The 23,297-nt window shown below is 59.4% G+C and overlaps 6 protein-coding genes across 6 annotated transcripts; 2 read left to right on the top strand and 4 right to left on the bottom strand.

The window, feature by feature from the left end:
* Positions 1-1,838, bottom strand: THITE_2122533 (uncharacterized protein). The gene has a single exon (XM_003657068.1). It carries the CDS (start codon positions 1,763-1,765, stop codon positions 443-445), a length of 1,323 nt encoding a protein of 440 aa, XP_003657116.1. The 5' UTR covers positions 1,766-1,838; the 3' UTR covers positions 1-442.
* A 432-nt stretch (positions 1,839-2,270) lies between these two features.
* Positions 2,271-6,297, bottom strand: THITE_2122530 (uncharacterized protein). Its single transcript, XM_003657067.1, has 7 exons — positions 5,676-6,297; positions 5,151-5,624; positions 4,885-5,055; positions 4,085-4,771; positions 3,632-4,028; positions 3,000-3,573; positions 2,271-2,845 (listed from the first exon to the last, which is right to left on the bottom strand). The coding sequence occupies exons 1-7, from the start codon at positions 6,017-6,019 to the stop codon at positions 2,403-2,405; spliced, it is 3,090 nt and encodes a 1,029-aa protein (XP_003657115.1). The 5' UTR covers positions 6,020-6,297; the 3' UTR covers positions 2,271-2,402.
* Positions 6,298-6,671: 374 nt separating this feature from the next.
* THITE_2092283 (uncharacterized protein) lies at positions 6,672-7,720 on the top strand (the record flags this gene model as incomplete). The annotated part of the gene is made up of 2 exons (XM_003657066.1): positions 6,672-6,896; positions 6,968-7,720. 2 exons carry the CDS (start codon positions 6,672-6,674, stop codon positions 7,718-7,720), a joined length of 978 nt encoding a protein of 325 aa, XP_003657114.1.
* Positions 7,721-9,116: 1,396 nt separating this feature from the next.
* On the bottom strand, positions 9,117-13,532 carry THITE_2122523 (uncharacterized protein). The gene is made up of 5 exons (XM_003657065.1): positions 13,460-13,532; positions 12,495-13,144; positions 10,066-12,440; positions 9,753-10,001; positions 9,117-9,670 (listed from the first exon to the last, which is right to left on the bottom strand). The coding sequence occupies exons 2-4, from the start codon at positions 12,835-12,837 to the stop codon at positions 9,858-9,860; spliced, it is 2,862 nt and encodes a 953-aa protein (XP_003657113.1). The 5' UTR covers positions 12,838-13,144; positions 13,460-13,532; the 3' UTR covers positions 9,117-9,670; positions 9,753-9,857.
* Positions 13,533-16,718: 3,186 nt separating this feature from the next.
* THITE_114562 (uncharacterized protein) lies at positions 16,719-18,421 on the bottom strand (the record flags this gene model as incomplete). The annotated part of the gene is made up of 6 exons (XM_003657064.1): positions 16,719-16,759; positions 16,939-17,078; positions 17,157-17,283; positions 17,337-17,404; positions 17,956-18,056; positions 18,245-18,421. The coding sequence occupies 6 exons, from the start codon at positions 18,419-18,421 to the stop codon at positions 16,719-16,721; spliced, it is 654 nt and encodes a 217-aa protein (XP_003657112.1).
* A 2,841-nt stretch (positions 18,422-21,262) lies between these two features.
* THITE_127241 (uncharacterized protein) lies at positions 21,263-21,793 on the top strand. Its single transcript, XM_003657063.1, has one exon. It carries the CDS (start codon positions 21,391-21,393, stop codon positions 21,628-21,630), a length of 240 nt encoding a protein of 79 aa, XP_003657111.1. The 5' UTR covers positions 21,263-21,390; the 3' UTR covers positions 21,631-21,793.
* Positions 21,794-23,297: the final 1,504 nt, after the last annotated feature.

Genomic DNA, 23,297 nt, shown 5'->3' with positions numbered 1-23,297 from the left:
TACTCGGATGAGGGCTCAGAATAGGCGCGTAGGGAGTCGCGGCTTGGCTAGCCTGGTTTCAGGGGTGCGGGCGTTTGGTTTGTCTGCGCATTGCGTTGCGGGCATGCACAGGGTTTCGTGGCGTGGGCGGCATCTGGTTTGTGAGTAGACCGATAGCATAGAACGCGGTGCCTTAGTGGTCACGGCGTTTGACGGGACGACACAATGCAGTCTTGTTTTCCCTACTTCAGGGGCGCTGCCAGGGGCGTGTCTTCCGCACATGCATGCCGCCATCTCGGGCTGCCGAATCCTCATGGGGATAGCGTCCAACGTAAGGCACCGAGCATCCTGCTCTTCCAAGCAGCCTCAACGCCGGTTGCGCTCCCCCTGCCATCCTGTCTGTCTCATCCGGGTATCATATCATGGCCCTATTTTATTTTTCCCCGCCCCAGCTGCCAGGTGGTCATTGCCCCCCACCCGCCTGCTCCTTCTTCTTATTCTCCTTCCACTCCCTTACCCAGCCCTCCGCCCTCGCCTTGGGCACAACAAACACCTTCAGCAAGTCATCCACCACCTCCACGTTGCCCCCGGCCAGCACCTGCAAGAGCGGCACCTTCCTCCCAACCTTCACCAAGCCGCCACTGACGCTCTCGACGTAGCACTCGACGCCGGCGGCGCTGTACTCGCCGGCGCGGTCCCAGGGCAGCGGGAAGACGTAGCCGAAGTGCTGGTCGAGGCACTCGCGCTCGCTGAAGGCCTTGATGAAGTCGCTCTCCAGGTGGCACGGGTACAGCAGCAGGGTGGGGAACACCAGCGCGCTGGCCGGGTCCAGGTCGTCGGGCGCCAGCGCCACCCGCGCGTCCTCCATGTCCGGCGGCCGGCCCGTGGCCCGCGTGCGGATGCCGCGCGCCGCGAGCGCCGCCTTGAGCAGCGCGGCCCGGCGGCGCGCCTGCGAGGCGAGCTCCGCCTCGCGCGCGGCGCGGGCCGCGTCGGCTTCGGCGGCTTTGCTGATTTCTCCCGAGAGCGTCTGGAGCGGCTTGTTGGAGGGGTCCAGCTCCAGGCCGCGCGCGCAGGCGTCGCGGGCTTCGGGGAGCCTGCTGACGGCCAGCAGGGCGCGCGCGGAGCGGTAGAGCGCTTTGATGTTGCGCGGGTTGAGGCGGAGGGCGGCGGCGCAGTCGAGGGTGCAGGAGCGGTAGTTGCGCAGCTCGAGGTGGCAGGCTGCGCGGTTGATGTGCAGCGTCTCGAGGAGGGCTTGCTCCGACTTGACTTCGGCCGGGTCGTCATCTACCTCCTCAAACTCCTCATCGTTGGGTGGGTTGGGCGCCTCCGGCTTGGCAGAGTCGTCCGCATCCGCGTCCGGCTTCAGCTCCAGCGGGCCGGCCGCCTTCTGTACCCTCTTCTTCCCGCCCTTCGCCCTCCTCGATTCCTCGGCGGACAAGATGGCGATGCCCTTTCCGTAGAACTCCTTCGCGTCCGCCCAGCGCTTCTCGCGGAAGCACTCGTTGCCCTGCTCCTTGAAGTTGGTCGCGTTCTCGAGCGGGGTGCCCTCGTAGGCGAGCGCCTGCAGCGCCGCCAGCTCCTCGTTGTCCCCGGAGGTGTCGAGCTCCGTCATGAACAGCGGGTGCTTGTTGAGGTCAGCCACCGTCTCCTCGAGCGTCATGCCCGCGTTCAGGGCGCGGCCGGGCGGCAGCTCCGGCAGCATCGCGGTGATGTCTGGATGGGCGTCTCCATTGGCGTTTGAGTGGCCGAGCTTGAGCGACTCGGTGTCTTTCGTAACCTGGTCCATGTTCACTCACTCTGCAGCCCTCTGGCGCTGATGCTTTGTGGCGGGGCTGAGTGTTATGTGACCGAGCGAACCGATGAAAACAAAGTGAGTAAAAAAGATGAGCAGCCTCCGGGCCTTGCAGCGCGAATTTACACAGTAAGACCGTCAACAAAGCAAGTGACAATCCTCGCTCCTCCGGATGCTGTGAACTGCTATTGCACCCGATTGCCTCGCTTGGGCCGGGACTGCTTTGATCTCTGGCACCAGTCTATGGGTACGAGGAGGGTGTGCAGTCTGTTGTTGTCTGGAGTGGGGTGCGAGTAGCGACCGAAGGCAGCAATGCAATGCCGAGAAAAGTCAGATTTTCGGCGCCATCGGTCCCCACCTCCCCGCATCTCCGGACCCACCCGTGCCGAGTCCGCAGCCCGGGATGCCGACCGATAGGTGATTAACTAACTAACCGGACTGTCACAATGAGCCACATTTCCTCTTTTCATTACTGCTGCCGGCAACTCTAGCTGCACAGTAACCCAGCAAGGAGCCGTTCTTCCCGCCAAAAAGAAAAGGGGCTACAAGATTTGAACAAAATCACAACGAGCTGACACTTGGGATCGGCATGGCCGACTTCTCCCACACACTAACAGTGAAAACCCCTACCTTACTCTTCCGGCTCCGTCTTGACCATGATGGAATCCTGGATCGTCGCATCAGACTCGCTCTTCAGAGGCCCGTTGCTCCGAATGTCCTCAACTTCTCGACGCGCAGCCGAACCGCCATGATTCGGGAGGGCTTGATCAGGGATTAGCTCAGCGAACACTTGATCCGCCTTGGCTAACAGAGGGGCCATCTCGGCACGCAGCATAAGCTCCGCGCGAGACGGTCCCTTAGAAGCTGCGTCAGCACCAACGAGAACCGCCAGATAGTCCCGGGCAAGCTGCGCCTTCAGGTCGTTAACCTGCGCGGAAAGGTCCCCAGCGACCTGGCGGCAGAGCGACAGCAGCTGAATCCGTACGACGTCGGTGGCCATCCGGAACATGGTATCGCGGTTCTCGGTGACGTGCTTTTGCATGAGCTCTTTCATGCGCATGAAGGAGCCAGGACCTATTGATTGCGTCGTGCGTCAGTTAGGTCTCGACTTTTTTCTTTTCTTTTCTTTTTTTTTTCTTTTATTTTCTTTTCTTTTTTTTTTGGGGGGGGGGGGGGGGGGGGGATATATGTGTGTGTGTGCGACAGAAAGAGAAGGGGCGAGACATACCTCGCTCTGCGAAGCAGCCGTCATAAGCCGGAATCATCTCTTGCTGGATAACCGGCGTGAAGGCTCTGTTGGCATTTCGCTGCAGTTCCTGCGTCGCCTCGATGACGGCCTCCCTAATGTCAGAGATGCCGTTCGAGTGAGCCTGAAGTTGCTGCGCCAGCATGGTCAGTCCGTCGTAGTGGGTGCCGCGCTCCCTCGCCCTCTCTGTTGCCTCGCGGTGGAATGTCTCCAGGCGCTTCCTCAGAGCTTTGATGAAGTTGTCCAAAGTGGATGGCAGCCGACGCTGGAAGGCTCGTTCCCAACCATTCGCCAGCTGTTTCGAGATAGGGCTGAACAGTTCGTCGTTGAAGTCTCGAGGGCCCGAGCTGCCAGAAAACACTCCGTTCCGCCTGCATGTCGCCTTGTATGTTGCCCAGCACAACCCGCCCATGGACCGTGGAGCACCCCACTGCGTCGCAGTTGGCAGCGCCGCATCGACCGCCATAGGTATGTACCTTTCAAATTTCTCAAAAATGTTCTCCTCAAGTACCTGGTTCAGAGAAGCGGTGCATTCTTGCAGCGCAATGCCGAGATCCTGCCGGGCGTTAGTCGCATGGCCTCGTCGGTCCCGGTGCGGCAAGACTGATGCTGACCTTCTCTAGACTGTGCAGTTGCTTCCGCAGGCGCCTCTCCTCTTCGGCCTTGTCTGTGTCCGAGAGGGTTGAGCCGGTCCCATCATCCGAGGCCCACATTAACATCGAGTTCAGGAGCTGCGCCAGGTTATTCAGGAACCGCCGGGAGTTGGCGGCTCGGCCGACCTCGGTGAGTTTTCTGGCGTGCGCCTGCAGCTGGGGAATTTCGGTATCGTCGACTGACTGAAAGCCGGCGGCGTTAAAGTCATCCTTCTGCAGTCTACCGCTCAGCTTCTGAAACGCACGGCTGCTGACACAGAAGACGGGGAGAGACGCTGCAACGGCATCGTAGTCCCGCAGGTCGACCTCGGGATCGAAGGTGGCCTCGTCTTCCTCCGCGGCGTTCTCCTGGTCGAGTCTACACGGTGATTAGCGGTGTGTTAGCAAAACAGCTAATTTGTCGCCGATCCTTACTCCTTGATGCCCATGGCAAAGTCTTGCTTGATTGCCCGCCTCGAGTATTCGTTCCTGCCTTGTATGCAAATGGCCTTCACCTCGGCAAGGAGGACTTCTCTCTCGCTGACAAGCTTCTTAATCTCGTCGCGGATGGTCGAAACCCGTTCCTCGATCTCCTTTTTCTTGGCGCGGACTTCCTTTTTCTCGGCTTTGAGGGAGGCAAGCTTCGCGTCAACTTGATCAGCAGTGAGCGGTTCTCTATCCCCGCCTGGCGACTCCTGATTTTCCTTGTCGCTGCCGTCGTAATTGTCAGAATCAGAAAAGTCGCTGTCCGGATCGACGGAGCTGCGGTTCTTGCGACTGCCCTTGGGCTTTGCTTGCCGCTTGCGTTTCTTCGTGGGCGAGTTGGATGGAGCGAAAACGGCGGTCCCGTTAGCCAGTTTGCTGCCCAAAGCCTCCCACTTGTCCCAGGTCTGCTCAATGTTGTCAATCAGATCATTGCACGCATCTCGCTCGTCTCTGAGGTCGGCCATATCGGACCTCTGCTGTCTGATGCATTCCGAAAGCTCTTGGATTCGGGACCAGGACTCGGAGATCTCATCCTCAATGCCCAGACTCTCAGCTGCTTCGGTAACAGAGATATCGTCCGTTTTGGAGCAGATGAAGGTCACAGCAGAGTATGTGCCGTCGTACTTCAACTGACGTCTTCCCCCCAGGTGTCAGCGATTGGGTGCTCCAGACAGGACGGAACGATACAGAGACAGAGCGACTTGGGTGAGGGAGAGTGGAGAGAGATAAATGGATGGCAGAATACCTACCGAAACGAGTCGCCAAGCAGCGACTTGGCAGTCTTGTCATCGACAGCACGGGTGATAGGGGCAACAATCCAGAGTGCGGTACAAGCTTTCATGTAGTTTGCTGCAACAGCTGCTCGCGCGGCATTTGAGTCTTGGACGCCAGGAAGATCGACGAGACACACACCAGTGGCCCTGTTCGCTTGCGTTAGCACATTCACTCTTTTGGACTGCTTTCAAGGAAGTTTGGGGAGCACAGCAGGGACAATAGCATGGATATTGCCACGTACAGCGCGGAGGCCTTGGTGTAGATGCGCACAACCTTGATCAGCGGCCAGAACTCGATGCGCTTCTCGGTATTCTTCTCCTTGCTGTCAACATAGTCTTGCAACTGGCGGTACAGGCTTGCGGCGGTTGTTGCTCGAAGTTTCTTGACAGTGCCAAGAACCGAACGGACGGCAACATCGTTAGCGAGGGCCTCAGGCGTAGTCTGCGTGATCATCTCCTTGGTCATCTTGGGGTAGACGGCCTTGATCTTGGCATATGCGACGCCAGCATCACTATCCTGGTTCGCGCATTCCCGCGAAACTTCGCCATTGCCGTCGATAAGGTCGCTGTAGAGAGCTCTCAACTCCTTGACCCAGTCGTCAACGGTGATGAACTCGACCTCGGCACGATACAGCTCTGCAGGATCCTCCGAGTGATTGTAGGATATCTCGGTCGGAGACGCGGTGCAAGCTCTCATGCAATTGGTCGGGAGGAGCCTAGTGCAGCGACTGGTTAGACTGGCTTACACCTTTTACCGGTGTACTAACCTCTCCTCGTCGAGGACAGCGCTGATCACAGACGACTTCCCGGCTCCCGTGTTGCCCACGACACCAACAATTGTCCTGGTGGGCGCCGCAAGAGCCTCGAGATCTCCAATGGATTTCAGCCACTGGGAGGCTTGCGTGGTGTTGAGCGGGGCCACGGCTTCCAGCGGTTCTTTGAGAGACTTGAGCAGCCGTATGCCGAGCCCGACACCCTTTTCGAGCAGGTCGGGAGATGTGGCATGCTCCGAGACGAGCTGCTGAAGATAGCTGACGGTCGGTGCTGGGCTATGCTGCTCATCGGCTTTGAAGCCGGCTTCGTCCACGGGCTCGCATTTCACTGCTGCCATGGTTTTACCTAATTATAAGGTACGGAGTATGCCTGGCTGGGTGGGTCTGAGTGGCCGACTACTGTGGAGGATTTATCGGGTCCGTGGACAAGACCCAGTCGTGTCTCCGACGCGTTTCGCGTTCCGCGACGAAGGTAAGTTGGAACACCGGGGACATAGAAGAAGAACGTATCAAAGACAGAAACAGAAGACTTCAAACCCGGACTGTTGCGGCTGTGCTCACAGCAAATACCACTTCGGGGGGAAGCAATCAAGCAAGTGATTGCGAGGTGTTCGAGGGAAATTGCTCAATCATTTGGCGGGCAAGACGCGACTTGCCGGGGAAGATCAAAGAGAGTGGGGCCGCTAATCACGCGTCATCCCGTGACCGTCTCTGCAAGGATCCTCTCATCTCATAATGGGCCGCAAGGGTTAGGGTCTAAAGTCCTTGCGTGTTCGCCTCTTTGTGTGATGAACACAGGTAGCCAAGGGTACCCTAACCCCGAGATCGTTAGCTGTCCGAGTGCGAGCTAGTGTACTGTGCTGAGACACTGTGGTCGGTGGTTTCTGGACCGAGCAGCAAAGCTCTTGACTGCCTCTTCCCAGCTTCGTCAACTCGAGTGCCAGTCCAGAAACATCTGCCACTCCATCAGCCAACAAGCGACCAGTCACCATGGCACACATGACGAACCCGCTGGCGACGCCAGAACAATTATTCCAGCGACGCTCCTTCGGCGCCCTCCCGATGGACCTGCAGGACGCCGTCTTCTTCGCGACCCAATGCCTGACCCAAGCCGCCGGCATCCTCCTCGAGCTCCCGCAGTCCATCACCGCCCAAGCCAATGTCCTTCTGGCGCGCTACTGGCTTGTCGAGCCCATGATGTCGCACGAGTTCAGCGTATTTACCCGCCTCACTCCTCACCTCTCCCCGCCTCCATCTCCCTCTCACTGACCACCTCGCCAACTCAGGACGTCTCCGCCGCGATCCTCTACCTCACGGCAAAGTGCTCCGACCTCCCGCGTTCCCCGCGCGACCTCTGTCTCGTTTACACGCACCTCCTCTCCCGCACAAGCAGCACCTTCTTCCGCCCCGCGCACCTACCGCCTCCACCCCCGCCCCTCTCGCCTTCCAACCAACCCCCCACCCAAGCCGACTACGCCGCCTTCCACGCCCGCCTCCTCCCCCTCGAAGCGCACATCCTCGCCTCCCTGTCCTTCAACACGCACGTCGCCCTGCCGCACCCGCTCGCCGTCACCTACCTGCAGGCGCTCGACTTCTTCGGCCAGCCGCGGCGGGGCCCGCTCGCGCGCCGCGCCCTCGCCTACCTCAACACCGCCCTGCTCTCGCCGCAGCTGCTCTACCTGACCAGCCAGCCGCACGCGCTGGCCGTCGCGGCGCTGTACAACGCCGCGCGCGACGTCGGCGCCAGGATGCCCGCGTGCGACTGGTGGGAGGTGTTCGATGTCGAGCGGGAGGAGCTGGGCTTCTTGGTCGTCGGCATGCGGAGCGTGGACGGGTGGGGGAGGAAGATCAGGGCGGAGGCCATTGAGGGGTGGGAGGGGGGCATGGTGACGAGGGAGGATGTGGAGAGGGAGTTGCGGAGGAGGGGGATTGGGGTTGGTGCTGGGAATGAGAACGGGGGTGGGCTTGGTGATGCTGAGGAAGAGATGGCCAGGAGGATGGATGAGAAGATGGCGGCGATGGAGGCGGGCGCTGCCTAGGGGTGGGTTGCTTTTGGCGACTTCCGGTACCCTAGCACAAGAGGGTCCATGCCGATGGCCAGAATGGTTTTTCGTGGCCAAAAACCCTGCTTATGCAGTGGAGGGCTTTTCAACCAGGTTGGGCAGCGGCACCGCTGTCTACGACGCTGGCTATACCCGGTCAGCCACTCCGTATACGCCTGGCAATGGCACCAGATTCCCAGCCCCCTGCGCCCCCGCCCTCCGACCCATCTCTGAGCACCTTCATCGTGGCTCCCGATCCTGGATTTCGGGCCCGAGGCGCTGCCGCTCACGCCTAGCCACGGTGACATCACCGGCAATGCCTTTCGATAGGAATGGCTCAGCTACCGGATGAATGTCCGTGTGGGGATCTGCGGTCGGTCACCGGTGCGCCGGAAAGCAGGAAGTATTCGACAACCTGCTGACCAGCGTATCAAGGAGACGCTCGAGCGAGACGTCGGGACGGGCCAGCGTAGTCAAGCCTGTGGAGAAGAATGCAGTCAGACATGAGGGGCTGGCGGTGCAGCGCGAGACACATGCGAGGCCTGCCTCAACTAGTCGGCTGCTCCATCTCTGCTCTGACTAGCAGCATGACTGCCTCTGCGGTCTGTACCTTGCTGTGCCCCGATCCACGATTACTTCAATGGCCGTGGAAAGAAAACTCAGCTGCTCTCAATGGCAGAGCGTACTACCCCGTCGCAAGACGAGTGCGAGAAGTTGATGATTTTGACTCTGGATAACGACGGGCGGGTGGAGGAGGTGCAGGCCCATTGCCGCCGCTGGCGAACGTGGTGGATGCTCGGCGGCAGTGCCAGAGATGCTCGCGTAGGTTGCCTCGCGGCAGGTATTGCAGAACAAGGCCCTTTCTGGGGGAGTACCGCACCAGCTGCAGCGGACAGCCGTGCTGCGGTAGCTTCTGCTCCGCACTCAAGGTCTCCCAGGTGCAAGGTCCGGTCGTATATATTGTCCTGTAGATGCATTCCCTCACGTTTTCCGCATGGGAGGCGCTGTATCAACCCGGTTGCTCGTCAATACCACGTTCTGCCTCCCCGAGCAGCGAAACGGTGGGCGGGCAGTCAGCCCCCTCGTGCACATGGGCAACGGAGAGTGAACAACTAGCTGGGGTTGTGCAAGCTTCACGGTATCTTCCAGTCGCTGGCCAGTTTTCGAAAACCAGCGGGCTGCCTCGGGGAGGAGCGGTCACTTTGAAGCTCGCTAGCTTCTTCTGTATAGTATGGGTGTGAAGTCTTGGAGTTGTCTTTGGTCCCTGCAAGGAGGAGCCGATCAACCAGAAGGTCGTCAAGGTGACTTTACCCACCAACTCGCGGGCGATGAACCCAGGGAGGACATCTTCTGCATAAACCGACACCAACCAGCCACGCATCCCTCTCTCATGCTCTGTGCCTCAACAGCAGCACTAGGTGCCTGTAAAACACAAGCAAACCCTTCAGCCCTTAGCCACGTTAGTCACGAAGTCTTCGAGTTGTGCACCCAGAGTTTGCATCGTCATTTAGCTAGTTAGAGCAGTAACTATACATAACACAATATCTACCTTACACAGCATTTGTTCATTCGCGACCCCCAGCCCTGAAACCGTCTTGCCAAAAGCAACCAAAAGCAAAACAGCAAACTTCACTCCTTCCAAACCCCATAAGGCCAAAACTTGAGGTATCCAAAATAACGCATATCGCCCACAGCAGAGAAGAACCATGTCAGAGTCCACCACGTAACGGACCCTGGCTCGAGGGACGCCAAACCTCCCGTTCCGTCGTTGAGGCATCAGAATCGTCCAGCATCCGCGCACGTCCGGTCCGGTCCGGCCCGTTCCGACCATCCATTCGTCCTGTAGACAACACCCTGACGAGCCGACATACCCCCCTTTCCGGGGAACCAAAAATTCACCCAAGCCCGTAAGAACAACCCCACCGTTGCCGTTTTGGTTTTGGTAACCTTAAGGACACCCTCCCCAGTAAACAAAGCCAAGCAAAGCCGGAAAACGCCGAGGAGAGGAAGGGAAAGTAGCAAAACCCACATATCGACCAGCCAGTCCAATTGAGCATCATGTACTCCTAGGAGAAGAGAGAAAAGGGAGGTATAATCAGGAGGAAGGGGGGGCAGGAAAGGGAGGCCAAGCAGCTCACAGCGCCAGACCGGTCCCATCGCCCGTCCACCGGTACAGCGCGAGGAGCTCCCTCCGGCGCTGGTGCTGCTCGCCGAGGTCCTCGGGCACGCGGCCGCGGACCTGTGCGAGGGCGCTGCGCATGACTCTGCTGAAGTTGCGCTGGAAAGAAAAGCGAGTTAGCATTCATCGTTCTCCGGGTTAGGTGACCGAGACAAAGACACACCTGATACTCCGTGTTCAGCGTCACCACGCACGCCTCGTGCGCGCGGATGATGGTCTCGCACGCCTTGACCACGCTCGGCGAGGCCTCGAGTTGCAGCTTGTCGGCGATGAGAAGCAGCAGGAACGAGCCCTGGAGCAGGTAGATGCCGAAGAAGAAGGGCATGAACTCGAGGCCCGGGTCGTACTCGAGGATGTTGCTGATGGCCTCGGCGGCGCTGACGGCGTGGCCCGTGGCCGTGATGAAGCCCTGGCTGCTGATCCAGAGGTCGTTGTCGTCGAGCAGGTTGATGGGATCCCACTTGCCCGTCAGCAGGATGTGCAGCACGTGCATGACGTGCGTGCCGTAGGCTATGACGATCCGCGTCTGGATGTCGCTCTCGGTCATCCGGCTCGAGGTCGTGTGGACGCTGTGCACGCTGTGGCCGGACGGTGTGCCCGGCAGGTCGTTGTTCGCGGTGGGGACGCCGGCCGCTTCGGCCGCCTTCTCGTCGGCAGCCTGCGCTTGCGCGTTGAGGCTGAGGTGACGCTGCTCGAACTGCTTCAGACTCTGCTCGTACAAGTCGAGGTGGCGCGTGATCTCGGACGTCTGGTCATCCCACTCGCGGGATGAGCGGAATCCGATGCCGAAGCGAGGATGGTTCTTCGCGTGATGGAGGTCGACGATCTCGCCCAGGATGGTCATCAGAGGCAGGAAATAGCCGAAGATGCTGTGGCCGGTGCACTCGAACGACGGCCCGCGCACCCGGCTCTTCCGGCCGGCCTCCTGGTCCGAGGCGAGCACGTTCGGGTCGGCGTAGGCGTGGAAGTTTCCGTTTTGATAGTCCGTATCATCCATCGGCTGCAGCAGGCCCTCGCATTCGATGTCGAGCAGGAAGAGGGGCCGGTTGTAGCACAGCGCCAGATGGCGGTCGACAATGTAAACAAGCCACCAGATCCGCCGCCTCTCCTCGCGTTCCTCCTCAGTGATGACGCCGGGGACACCGCCCATCCCGCCGCCGTCTTCGCCGTCGATATCGGCCGAACCTCCCTGGCGAGTCGAAGGCGCGTTCTGGGGTAGCTCGCGGCCGAGCTTGAGCTCGCGAGCGAGCGACCACGCGGCATTCCACCATCGCAGGCTGGCTCCCTTGTACTCGCTGGCGGACACCACCGTCGCCAGATGAATGTAGGTGACCACGTCGTCGAGCGTGCCGGCCGCCCCGAAAGCTCCCGACTCGCTAGTAAGAGTTTCCATGCTGATGGATCCCGGGAGCGCCACGCCCAGGCCGCCGAGCGCGACGCCATCCACAATGGGGCTCGAGACGGGTGACGCCTCTTCCGACGGCGTGTGGATGAGCGGCTTGAGGAGGCTGACGGTCAGCTCGAGAAGTTTCTGGCAGATCTTGCCGCGCGCCGAGGGGACGCTGGTCAGGAAAGGCGCGTCGCTCGTCTGTGCGGCAACCCACAACATGCTCGCGAGCAGAGCGGGCTGGCACTGACGGGGCTTGCTAGGGTGCAGGAACGACCGCTTCCGGAAGACGAAGCCCAGGACGTAAGGCGACATTGGGTGCATCTGAGCCGAAGACGAGCTCGAGAAGTAGAGGTCGATGAGATCGCAGGCAAGGGATAGAGGGATGATGTTGCCCAGGTGCGGAACCAGGGGCTCCAGCACCGGGTACCGCAGGTTCGCGTGGCTGTAGCCGTTCTGCGGCACATGCGAAGCAAATTGGGGCGGCGGAGACGACATGTTCATCCAGCCACCAGGCGATGCCGTCTCTCCGCCCATGGGATAGGCGCTGAGAGGGCTGTTCGCGAGACGGAACCCATTCGAGGCGCCCGCGGAGTAGCCGGTGGGGCTTTGTGTCTGCAGCGCATACGGCAGGTCGGGATAGCTGGACATGCTTCCCTGGTTGGAACCGTAGGGCGTATGAGCAGGGCCTCCCATCATGTGTGTGCCCATAGGCCGGTCGTATGCAGCGTGAACGGTGCCGTATCCGTTAAGATCCAGAGCCGTTGGGCTGTCGAGATGGTCTCTGTCGAGAGCCCCGGTATGGCTCGGCATGTGCCCCGGATGGGCGCTCAACTCACCCAGCGTCTCCATGCTTCCCGTCCTCTGGCCCCGGAGGCTGTCGTCCGCCATCTCGTTGATGCTCTTGTCCGAGTTGGGTGGTTGCTCGGTCGACACGGTCAAGGACGGCTTGGTGGCGGCAGGGGTGTCACTCCGGCTCTCAGTTGACTGGCCATTCTCGGCGCTCTGGTTCTCGGATTTCAATGAGCCGTTCTGGGCTGCCGCTGCGGCGGCGGCGGCGGCTTGCGCGGCAGCCTGCTGTGCGAGATCCTTCCGGGAGGCCTTGCCACGCTTCTTGCGTTCTCGGATGTATTCGCAGCCCAGCTGGAACTCTACTGAACGTTAGAAGCCGTCGCTCATCCGTGGAGTGTACAACTCGGTCTCACCAATGCAATGCGCACAGGGATGCTGGCCATCACACTTTGTCCGAAGTTGATTGCACTGGTCACAGGCTCTGCTGATCCTTCTCCGGATAGGTCCCGCTGCGCCAGCGGCTCTGGCGGCGGGCCCGTAAGGGTGCTGCCTGTGCTTTGGTTGAGCTCCGGTCCTGGCGAGGTGCGGGTTATGGGCGCCGACGTGCTGCTGGAGCTGCTGGAGCGCGTAGTGGGATCCTGGCGCGAGCGTGTCGAGCCCAGCGTGGAGGTGGCTGGCGGGGACATGGCCGTTGGAGAGCAGCGCGGTAGAGGGGATGTGGTAGGGAGAGAACCGGTGGAGCGGATTCGACAACATCTTGATTGAAGACGAGGCCGGGACAACGGAGGGCGTGGGGTGAGATTAGTTACCAACAAAAGGTCGGTCGTCAAGACCTGCGAATCAGAACATATGAAGACGGAGCGGCTTCTAGCGAATGCGGGCAGTTGGTTGAAGCGCTGCTACGTCAAGGTCGGAGAGGGGAGACGACAGGTGAGGGCCGTTGACGGCGACGATGGGCGGTGGGAGCTATCTATATCCGAGCTCTTGGCGGAGCACGCAGGCGAGTTGCCGGGCCCGGACTGGAGAACGGCAGTCAGACGGACCGAAGTGAGCTTCAGCTTCCCTGTGGGGAAAGGTCAGTAACAGGCATGAGCATTAATGGGCGCCTTACACTACTGGGATAGCATTGACAGACGCCTAGACTCTGAGAGGGGATCCGCGCGGGTGTGAGAGGGCGCGGCACGACCAACTGCACGATGGATGCAGTACCAGCATCGCACAGCGGACTGGGGGAGGGGGGTGGGTAGGGGTGCCTGGATGACGGGCAGCCAGCCGGCAGGGGGTTGAGAGGGGGGTGGTGGCGCGCAACGGAATGGAAACGAGCCTCCCCGAGGACGAGAAGTTGGGGAAGACAGGGGAAATGAGATTTTGCACCTACCTACGGACGGAATACGGATCGAGGGAAAAGAACCGCTTGACTTTTGGCCTGAGCCAGCCGCTCTGTGCTCGCCACACCGTTTCGACCGCCCAGAGCTGCGAATCTGAGAAATAACGTGTTCTCAGGTCTCTTTGTCTCTGCCCCGGACGGCCAGGGTGCTGCGCTGCTGTCCAGCGCGTCTCAGCCTCGAGCGATGTGCCGAAGAATGCCAAAGAGGGGGTCGGAGCGAGCACGTAGTGCCAAAAGGGCCAAGGGATATCCGATTTGAGCAAGTGGGCAAATCGGTAATTTTTCTTCGCTGTTCCTGCCTCTCGGCGCACTTTGTGTTTGTGTGTCCGTCGGCTTGGCGTGCATGCACCTCTGAAGAGCCGTGAGAAGCGTTGTGGGTGAGACCGGACGCAATGAGCGGCAGGGGGCGACGCTTTTTGGTCCAGCACAATATCAAGTATCAAGTTTATATTGCGAGGGCAATATATGTCGGCGGGACGGGAGTCGTCTTGGGGGCGGGTGGGCGCGGTGTGCGGACGCGGGGCGTGTGTCGGAGAGGTGACTGCAGCGGATTTTCTGGGGAATGCGCCTTGTCAGGGTCTGGGTGAGGATGACTTATATGGGTGCCTCGTCCTGTTTCCACAAGCAGGCCTGCCTGGAGCAATGCCAGACATGGGTCGGCTTTCTGGCGGGGGCTCTGACAGCTGCCATGGTGGTTAGTGCATGGTAGTGCTCACGGTGGAGCTTTCGCCCGCCGTCTGTCCATACCGAGTAGCGGCATCACCAGGCCCGTACGTGTTGTGACTAGGTGATAGGAGCGGCATCAAAGCGCATTCCATGATGCCCGAGTTCGATAGAGCCAACGCAGCGACGCGCTCTCGAGTTACCAGCCTCTGCCACTGACGACTCAGGCCACCGGCGCTGACACTCTCCCCTCCCACAATCAAGTGTACACAGTACCGTGCAGTCTTCTCTGGTAGGGGGCGGTCCACCTTGAATGGTGCGCTTGATGGCTTCCATGGTGCATCTTCGAAGCCTCCACCCCAAAGCAGTTCGACGAATCGCGGCGGACGACGCGGCGCTAGAAGCAGCGGAGAAGCCCAATGTTGGTGGGTGCCGAACAGCGCCATCCCTGTCCGCAGTGGGCTTGGCAGTGCCCCCAACAGCGGTCGTCTCGCCGAAAGAGGAATCCCATCGCTGTCAATGGGGTCATGGCCAGGCGGCGGTGCCTGAAAAGCTGGGGTCATGCTGGGGGGAGTTCTTTGGAGAATCGGGGCCGAACCGGAGCAGTGGTCATCAGCTGGGCTACCTATCCTTCGCCGCTGTTGCGTCTGACGCCCATCGACGCCTTCTTCGGGACAACTGCAGGAGGGTCGAGCCGATGGAAACTTGCACATACATGCATGTACTGCACACTGCACACCCTCCGCTGCACTGCAGTGCAGACATGCGGCCCCTGTCGCTTAAGCCAACCGCCGTCAGGTTCGCTTCTGGGCATATGGAACCGAAAAGCAGATGGCCGTGACCAACGCACAGATGGGCGATGCTAACGTACTGTATACATGGCGGAATGGGGCGCCTCCTATTCCGTTGCGATAGCATCGCGGCGGCATGACGTTGTCGGGCCTGCTGCTATGTACCTGTCCGGACGAAGGCATATGGTAGCACTGTGTATGCGCTCCGAGGGACAGAAGCAGGAAGGGATTACCTCCCTTGTTGGTCTGACCGTTCCCGACAGTCAGGGGCGCCGAACACACTCGTCTCCAACTCTGGGTGGATACGAACCTGGAAGACGATCCGCGGAGGCAATGTCAAAAGACGGGCACACCGATGGTTAGAAGCGTCGCAAGAATATTTGTTAGTGAGCTTCGAGGTCTTAGCTCATGTCGAACCTTGCCCATCTCGTTGAGGAGTTGACGGAGCACGGCAGATGGCCGGCAGGGGGCTTGACAAGGGGGGTTAACAGCAAAGCCGGGCCCTCTTTTCCTCAACTCCCCCAATGTGGGGCGCCGCTTCCGATTCTTCTGAGCATGATCAGTTGGCTGAATCATCAGGAGAGAGGAAGGAAGCAGCCCGAGTCAGGCTGGAGCCTGGAAACCCAGGTCCACGAAAGCGACGGGCTGGGCTTTCAGTTCATCGCAGCTGCCTTGCAGTGCAAACCTTGGATTGAATCGTCAATCGCAGCAACATCTCAACAGGAGTCGGAGACGGCAGGAACACCCAACACTCATGTCACGAGGAGAAACCGTGGGCGAGGCATCCCACCCTCGCTCCTTCCCCTCCGCAATCTCCAGAGCATTGACAACCAGCAAATCCATTGCTTGGCAGTGCCCACATGGCACGCCAATCTCTTCAAACCCCAGACTTCCAGAACAACGTGGACACAGTACCACAGTAGTCCAAGCCCGTCAGTCCACGGACGGGCTCGCAGACAACGCCTTTCGAAATTGCGGAGCAACTGAGCAGCTGAGCAGGTCATCGTGGTTCGACCTCGACTCAACTTTCGGTCCCGCACGGCAGAGCAATATCCGAACCTTAGGTCGTCAATTATCGGCCGAAAAAAAGGGCGAAGAGGGTGTGGTCTCTACTTGAACAACAAATCCGATCGCCGGAACCAATTAAGAAGAGCCATGGTTTGAGCATCTTACTCCGGAACCAAACCACGTCGTTGGTGCTAACATTTTCTGTCCACGATGACTGTCCTCCGGTGTGCCAAGGAAAACATCACTGCCTGGCTCCGTTGGTCTTCGGGGCTGCTCTTGATTCCTCGGGTCCCCCTGGCAATAGCTGACAAAGCATCAAAAGGCTGTTTGTTGTCCTTGCGGCGCCGCCATCTGGAAAGAACACCGTTTGCCTGGTCGACAAAACCTCCGACGCGTGCCAATCGAGGTCCCGCCTCTTACACAGTAGTATAATTCGTGGACCGGATTTACGCCATGCACTACCTACACAGTAGTCTACACTACTTTGGTGTCGGTCTGGACTGCCATGATTGGGAACCTCCGCATTTCCTGGAAGCAGCTGAAGGCGCCTGCCGCACCTGGGCACAGCTGCACTGTCGGCCATGCGTGACTGCGTACAGGCGGAGCAGACGGCTCGGAACCCCTCCACAAGTGCCGCTCACAGTTGCACAAAGTCGGCCTGGTCCAGGATTCCACTCCCCACACTTTGAGCTGGGGATTCCCAGACGCCATCTCACCGCTCGCGTCGCATTCCGCTTCTGTCCCTGACGGCACTTATCACGGTTCTTCTGACTCAGGTAGCCATTCTGTCAGTTTGTTTGCTTGGCCGGCGCTTCGTTTTCATCGAGGACTAGTCATTGTTAAGTAACACTCATGGGGAAAAAGCGAGTGACAATTACACGACTGACGTTAACGCCACCAGATCCTCTGGGGGCTTGGCGGCCCCCGGCCACCCTTGCCGGCGTGGCGCATTCCCCCAACGCTCGGCTGACGGTCCGAAACTCCACGTGCAAGCAAGATCTCGCTCACCGTCAAGGGGCCGGAGCGCCTCTGATTCGCCAGCATCCATGTCCGGGCCATGCGCCAACTGATTCCCAGCGAGCACGCGCCCAATAGGCGCGTTCACCGAGGCCCCATGGCCTGGAGTGCTGCTCCGAAACCCCGTCTGCCTTTGGCCCGAGCAGGGGGTGGAGATTGCCGTTCCTGGCCAGGCATTTGTGCACATCATCTCTGGACTTCGCGCTCACCAAGCCACCGATTCGTTCCTCGTCGAGCCACCAGAGCGCAACTTCTGGTTGCTGGAAGTGCATACACGAGGACGCTCCTTGATCACGATTTGAGCGTTCGGGACCAGAAGAGCGAAGCCAATCACGCCTACACTAGAGTGTCCTTTCCTCCGCTTGTCACTCACATTACAGAACACATACATAACTCGTGGACCTTCCTAGTGGTTATGGATGTACCTCCGTCACGCGGCATGGGTGTATTCCGTACACTACTGTGGTATGCGTCAAGTCGCTTTCTAGAAGGTTTTAAACCCTGTGCAGCCATCCATTCACGTCTTTCGGTACCCTAGTGTATTCCGTGCGCAGCCTAGCCTGAAACAGGAAATAAGCCTCTCTCTTACTGTGAAGGGACTGTTTTGCGAGATAACCTTCCACTTCCTCTGGTCTGAACTACAGCAGTTGGCTGGGAACGGTGGCGTGGAAGAAACAGGAGAGAAGTGAACGCCCAGTGCGGTGTCATCGGCAGTTACCGACCGCAATCCCGCGCTCTATGCACTCCACTCAGCCGCTGCTGCATGGCTTTGCGGCGTTGTCGAGACTGTTTACTCCACACTCACAACATCCTCCGAAAACACTTCTGCAGTCCCCCAGGACAGATGTCACATGGTGACAATCTGGTACGTCAGATTGGCTGCCCTCCATTTCATTCCTTTGGAGCGGAACATGCACCCAGCCAGGTGCATGCTTTGCGGGCAAGCCAACTGAAGCCTTTCGATGTCAGGGGCAAGAGTTTGTTGCACTCTATCTTTGCTTAACGCACCCCGCTGGTGCGGTTCGGAACGGGGACCGCTTTTCCACCGTCGCCCCCAGCGCTGCGCGCCCGCCCCGCTTGAACCGAAAAGTCGTGTCGGGTAGCCGGACCTGATCATTTTTCGAAGCAGTTCACCTTCCTTTCGTGGTCAACACAGCAGCTCGGCCCACAACAGATGCGCCCCGCGCCAAGACCCAAGGCCCCCGGCATTGTTTCAACGGCACCATGCCGCCTTGACGTTCAGCTAACGACGGTACTCCGTACACTACATACGTGCATACAACGGACGACACCTCACCTTAGTGTACGCGCCCGAACTCTTCGGGGAGGCCGACAGCTCCGTCGCCGTCGAAGCTCGTTCCGGGCTCCACTGGCGCAGATCTTGCGCAAAACCGCAACGGCCACCGCGCATGGTTCCGGCCCTGAGCCAAATGGCTCCCGGCATGAGAACCGCAGGCGGCGATCCCGCGACCATGTTGGAGCTGGATCCTGGCCTGCGGATATCAGGCAAGTACAGTAAGTGTACACTCCGGGGAAGGTGGAAACCTGGTCAAAAACACTGCAACCTCACCTTGGCACCAAGGCTCGCCACTAGTGTAGTGGCAGCGTACACTATATCTCCAACCCGTTCGGATCTGGTAGCTGTGGACGGCAGTGGAGTACCACATGCCAACGCACATCGCACTACCAATCGCTTTGGTTGAAGCCAGCGGTCTCGAATCCCGTGTTGATCATGCCGGGGGGAGGGAGAGACGTGCTCATTGAAACCACGTGCCGGGGGCCAGCGAGAAGTTGGCTGTTGCACCCGAACCAGCACAGTCATGCTGCCTTTCTCCTCCATCAAAGCTGGGAAGGTGCCTGACAAGTGGGCAGGCGGGCCAGAACGTTCGTCTCAACGGTTGCGTTGAGAGCTGTTCGATCTGATTGAGCTTGCCTCACCCCCGACCGCACCAGGGGTATAGCGCCGGAAGTGGTGTGCGATGCCAGATTACTTTTTATTATCGGGCAATTTGTGACGTCGCCGCCGTGGTTGGAACCAGCCTTTCCTCGCTCAAAAGCTCCACCCCGCTGCCCCGGCCGGGCGTTTCGCCCCAGCAACAAACAATAAACGTTGGAGGAGACAATGCATGGCTTCGGACCCAGGACACCTCAGGCAAGACAGACGCTAGTTGAACGCCTTCGGCAGATGGGGAACGGCCTGGCTCGGGGCCTTCTGCACCACAAAGGCGGTCCGATCCTTACTTACAACAGGGACTCTGAGTGATTGGATGTTGCTCACCAGCTAGCTCGTCATCGCGCGACAGAGCGGCGCCCGAGTCCGATCGGGGATCGTGAAGCAAGCAGGGGCTTGGAGACAGCTGGAAATAAGCTCAGAGGAGTCAAGCGCAAAACATATCCTCCCGCTCGCCGTTGACGCGCGATCTCAAGCTCGCCCCGCGCTCATTCAGCCTCGCGGGGAATGAACTCGGCAACAGCTTAACTACCCCCGGGGCCGCCGTCATCCCCTGTCGTCCTCTCGCCCCGGGGGTGGCTGCAGCGAACACGGAGATGGCTGAATGCGGCAGGACGCCCCGCTTGAAGTTCCATCCCTTCGGCCTCTACGGCACTTGTCAGATCTGCAAAGCTTAACTAGTAGTATACACTACACTAGTGTAAGTCGGACTGGCTGCGGGGGAAGGAGAATTGGGTGGTATTCCGAAGTCTCGTCTCGTGAAGCAAATCGCGGGGCCGGCGGGTAAGGGAACCAGAAGCCCATCCTCACAGACGCGCTGGACCCGGAGGATTTGGCTGCGAGAGCATCAGTTCAGTAGCCCTTGCCGAGAAAGAAGGTTACCGATATGGGGCCGCGCCCAAGTGCCGTTTGCCATGCCGACCTCGAAGCGAACCCCAAACCTCCTCTGCCCACGGGCATTTCTCCGAGTCGATCGATCTGGGGCCGGAGCAGCACCCTGTGCAGGGATCCCGACCTCCATACACCGTCCTCTACCCTCAGGCAGGCAGATGCGCGTGGCCTTTGGAAGCATCGTGATAGCTTCTTCAGTCCCAGTGGACGGCGCATCATTGCAGTTTCTCAGAGAGACACACACACACAGCCCAACCGGGCTTGCATGCTCAGTGACAGACCCTTCCTTCTCCAAGCATCGATGGCTACCCTTTTCCCTTCTATGGGCCGCTGGGGGTCTGCAATCGTCGAGTGACGGCTTGCCAAAGGCGGCATCCGAAGTTACTTTTTTGCTGTCGGCCGCGCGCTAGCGGGACTGACACAGTCTGTGTTTTGAATCTGCCTGTGCCTTGCAGATGCTGCCGCTGCCGCTGCCGCTGCCGAGCGCGGCCACCAAACAGCAACGTCGCCCCAACACTCGTTTGGGCGTGTGCCAGTTGGGGAGCGGGAAAGGAGGCAGGGTTCTTTCCCCGCAATGATTCCTCGGAGACAAAATGATAACGTCATCAGACGGATCTGGCGATCAAACGGCCGTTCATCGCTTCTGCCGACGGCCGACTGTGCGCCGTACCACAGTATGGGCATTCTTCCCCCATCTGATCGTCCACACTTCTTTTTCTTTCGTCTGAACTTCCCTTGCCCTGCACAGTAAGAGTGAGTGAGAGAGCCGCTCGGGACCGCCGCATGAAGTGAGCATCCTCCTACGATATTGCTGCCGTTTCAAGGGCCACGTTGCCGGCCATCAGTTGTCTGGTGGGGATCTTCTTTGATGTTCGGAACATCCCTTCTAGAAGATACCCCTTTTCATTCTGGTGTTATGGTCTTGTGGGTGATGCTCAGGCGTGACGCGTTGTGGGTGTGCTGGCCTCCAAGTTGGAAGCCCTGCATCCTATCTGCTATGATGGTAACGCGCTGGCGGACCTGAGCGAACTGAATGTCTGGACGTGCATGGGCAAGCACAGATAGAGGAGTCTGAGCCGGGGAACTGATCACTTCTCCGTTTTACACATGCAGAGTCTGTGGCTCGTGTCAGGTCGCTGGCTAACTGTGAGCCGTCTCTCCCCTGACGCTAGCCCCCCTTTTTTTGACAAGAGGTCAGATCTCCAATTCCTTCCCCCAAAGCCCTGCTCAGTGCTGTCTGGCTGTCCTGCTCATTCAGTTGCGCCTGGCATGGAGATGCCGGTCATATCTCAGCCCTATAAACCCCGATCCGGTCAGGGACAGGCGGCTGCTAAATCAGGTGAAGCTCCGTCGTTGACGACAGGGAGACACCCTCCGGCATTCCCAGACCAGATCCGTGTTTTGGAATGCCCACATGCCTATCCAGTCATGATTCCGTCGCTGCTACCATCTTCCCGCGAGCTCGGGTCGCGGGGGGGGACCGCCCTGGACCACTGCGCACTCCTGCCCGAGGGCCAGTCGATCTTCGAGAAGCCTTCTTGCATGTCAGATGGCCGGCAGACGACCCTTTCGTCTGATCAAGTCTCGATGGGAGGCTGATCATGTCCCCCCCTCTGCCCTCCCCTTCCTTTGCCCAGCGTCGTATTGGTATGATGATCTGTGCAGTCCTGCATCTCCCATTCTCTTTCCTTCTCTACGTCCACACCGCTGGCTACCTACAGTCCCATACCCAAGCCAGCCCGCTTCTCCCCCGTTTCGAGGTCGGTTGCAACGGTAGAACTCGTACCAAGCGGACTCAGATCTCAATATCTTGTTTGAACGGCGGAGAGAGCAAGGGGTGAGGGTGGAAACCGGATGCACGCCCAACCCCCCATCCCTGCTCGCCCACGCGGTACACGGATGGGGACGCATCCCCGATCCCGAACAATGCAAATGCAAGATGCAAGATCTCTCACTCTGTTAGATCTGATCGGATGCTACGTGGGAAGGAACACGCCGGCATTGCCGACGGGCAGCAGCAGGCCGGCAGGGGACGGACGGTGGGATGGACGGCAGGGACAGGGCTGGCTCGAGGCCTTCGAGAAGCCTGCCGTCGTTGGACGGAGCGCATGATCTCGCGTCTTTGGTTCTCGGTGCTTTGTCAGTGCATGGCAAGCAAGAGTCAGTCAGCTGACTTGCCGCGGGCGTCTCAGCTGTGGTGATTCCGCCGGCGTTGCTCAGTCGTCGGTTGCTGTCCCGAGGCCAGACAGAGGTGTGAGGTCTGGAAACTGTTCGCATCGCTTGGCACCTGGCCGCTTTTAGCCTCGAGCCACTCTCTGACACTGGATGTGTTGGCCGTGCTCGGGATTTTTGGAGGACAGGGCGTGTGAGATGATGGCACGAGGGACGCCGGCCGCCTCTTTCACCCGCCGCTCCTTCTTTCCCTGCCACAACCTGTGAGACGTGGCCGAGCGGCTGCTTCCCACTTCCCGCTCTCCAGGCTGGGCGCGATGCTTTGTTTTCCCAGCCTTGCAGGCTGAATGAGGGGGGGAGGTCTTGTCCTGGCCCGCGCGGCTGTGCGCCGCTCCTCTATGCCTGATAGCCGCGGCCTCAGAGCCTTGCCCTCGGCCCTTCCTCCCCCGACTGGAGAGCTTTGGCTATCTGGCTAAAGAAGCAGCTGGATGCTGTACTGTTTGAAGACGACGCGGCTGTGTCTTGCGTTGATTAAGAGTTGGCGAGCTGGTGACGTCGTCAAGGGCTTGCGAGGTGATGGGACGGGAATATCAGCCGTGGCTGCAGCTCGTCGGCTGTATGGAATGACGTGCGGGTCGTAGACAGACAGATATAAGAATGGACGCTTTTTTCCCCATCTCTGCTCGATGGCTCTTTGACGCTGTGAGAATCCGGCTTCGTCTTCCCGTCCAGCATGTCAACCCGCCCTGATGGACCGCCGTCGTCTACTCACCTCGTCGACATTCAGGGGAGGAGGAGCGTTGCCCGGGTTACGGAGAGAGTGGTGAACTGGGAGGCTTAACTACGTGGGATGGGCCGTAGATCCCCAGACCAGCGAGAGAACACCGGGCTGCTACGTGGGAACCGGCTATCGACTCGTCCAGCTGGACGCTCTCCCCGGATAACCCCCCTCTAAGGCGGCGCACAACAATGACCCTGAGCTCAGGGGCGGCTTTGAAAACAAACAGAAGACCACCTTACTCACCTGTCTGGGATCCACACTCACCGAACCATGTCAACTTGAGGTGCTGAAATAAGACTCACCACATTAACTTACAACGCCCCCCCGAAATCCAGAGTTCCAACTCGATCGCTGCGAATGAGATTGACCGGCCATGCCCAGTGACAACAGGATTAAGGGAGCCACAGCTTGCGACATCGGGGTCCGAATTGGGCACGGTATCGACTGTCGAAAGGGGGGGTAATTCTCATTGCCCGGAAAAAGAGAAAGTAGTGTCTGTCGGGTCTGATGGGGGGGAAGCCACCCTCGCGTGTTAGACCTTCGTTGCTCTGGCGG

The sequence above is a fragment of the Thermothielavioides terrestris genome, chromosome 5 (assembly GCF_000226115.1).
Source record: "Thermothielavioides terrestris NRRL 8126 chromosome 5, complete sequence".
Lineage (NCBI taxonomy): Eukaryota > Fungi > Ascomycota > Sordariomycetes > Sordariales > Chaetomiaceae > Thermothielavioides > Thermothielavioides terrestris.
The sequence above is the reverse complement of the archived record's forward strand: the minus strand, read 5'-3'. Positions and strand labels throughout refer to the sequence as shown.

Excerpts from the sequence above, each read along its gene's own strand:
- THITE_2122533 (XM_003657068.1), bottom strand. The coding sequence starts at position 1,765 with ATGGACCAGGTTACGAAAGACACCGAGTCGCTCAAGCTCGGCCACTCA.
- THITE_127241 (XM_003657063.1), top strand. The coding sequence starts at position 21,391 with ATGTCCCCCCCTCTGCCCTCCCCTTCCTTTGCCCAGCGTCGTATTGGT.
- THITE_2122523 (XM_003657065.1), bottom strand. The coding sequence starts at position 12,837 with ATGTTGTCGAATCCGCTCCACCGGTTCTCTCCCTACCACATCCCCTCT. Across the intron at positions 12,441-12,494 it reads TCCCTGTGCGCATTGCATTG|AGTTCCAGCTGGGCTGCGAA; the intron begins GTGAGACCGAGT and ends AACGTTCAGTAG. Across the intron at positions 10,002-10,065 it reads CGCTGAACACGGAGTATCAG|CGCAACTTCAGCAGAGTCAT; the intron begins GTGTGTCTTTGT and ends TTTTCTTTCCAG.
- THITE_2122530 (XM_003657067.1), bottom strand. The coding sequence starts at position 6,019 with ATGGCAGCAGTGAAATGCGAGCCCGTGGACGAAGCCGGCTTCAAAGCC. Across the intron at positions 4,772-4,884 it reads CTGCTTGGCGACTCGTTTCG|ACGTCAGTTGAAGTACGACG; the intron begins GTAGGTATTCTG and ends CCTGGGGGGAAG. Across the intron at positions 4,029-4,084 it reads TTTGCCATGGGCATCAAGGA|ACTCGACCAGGAGAACGCCG; the intron begins GTAAGGATCGGC and ends ATCACCGTGTAG.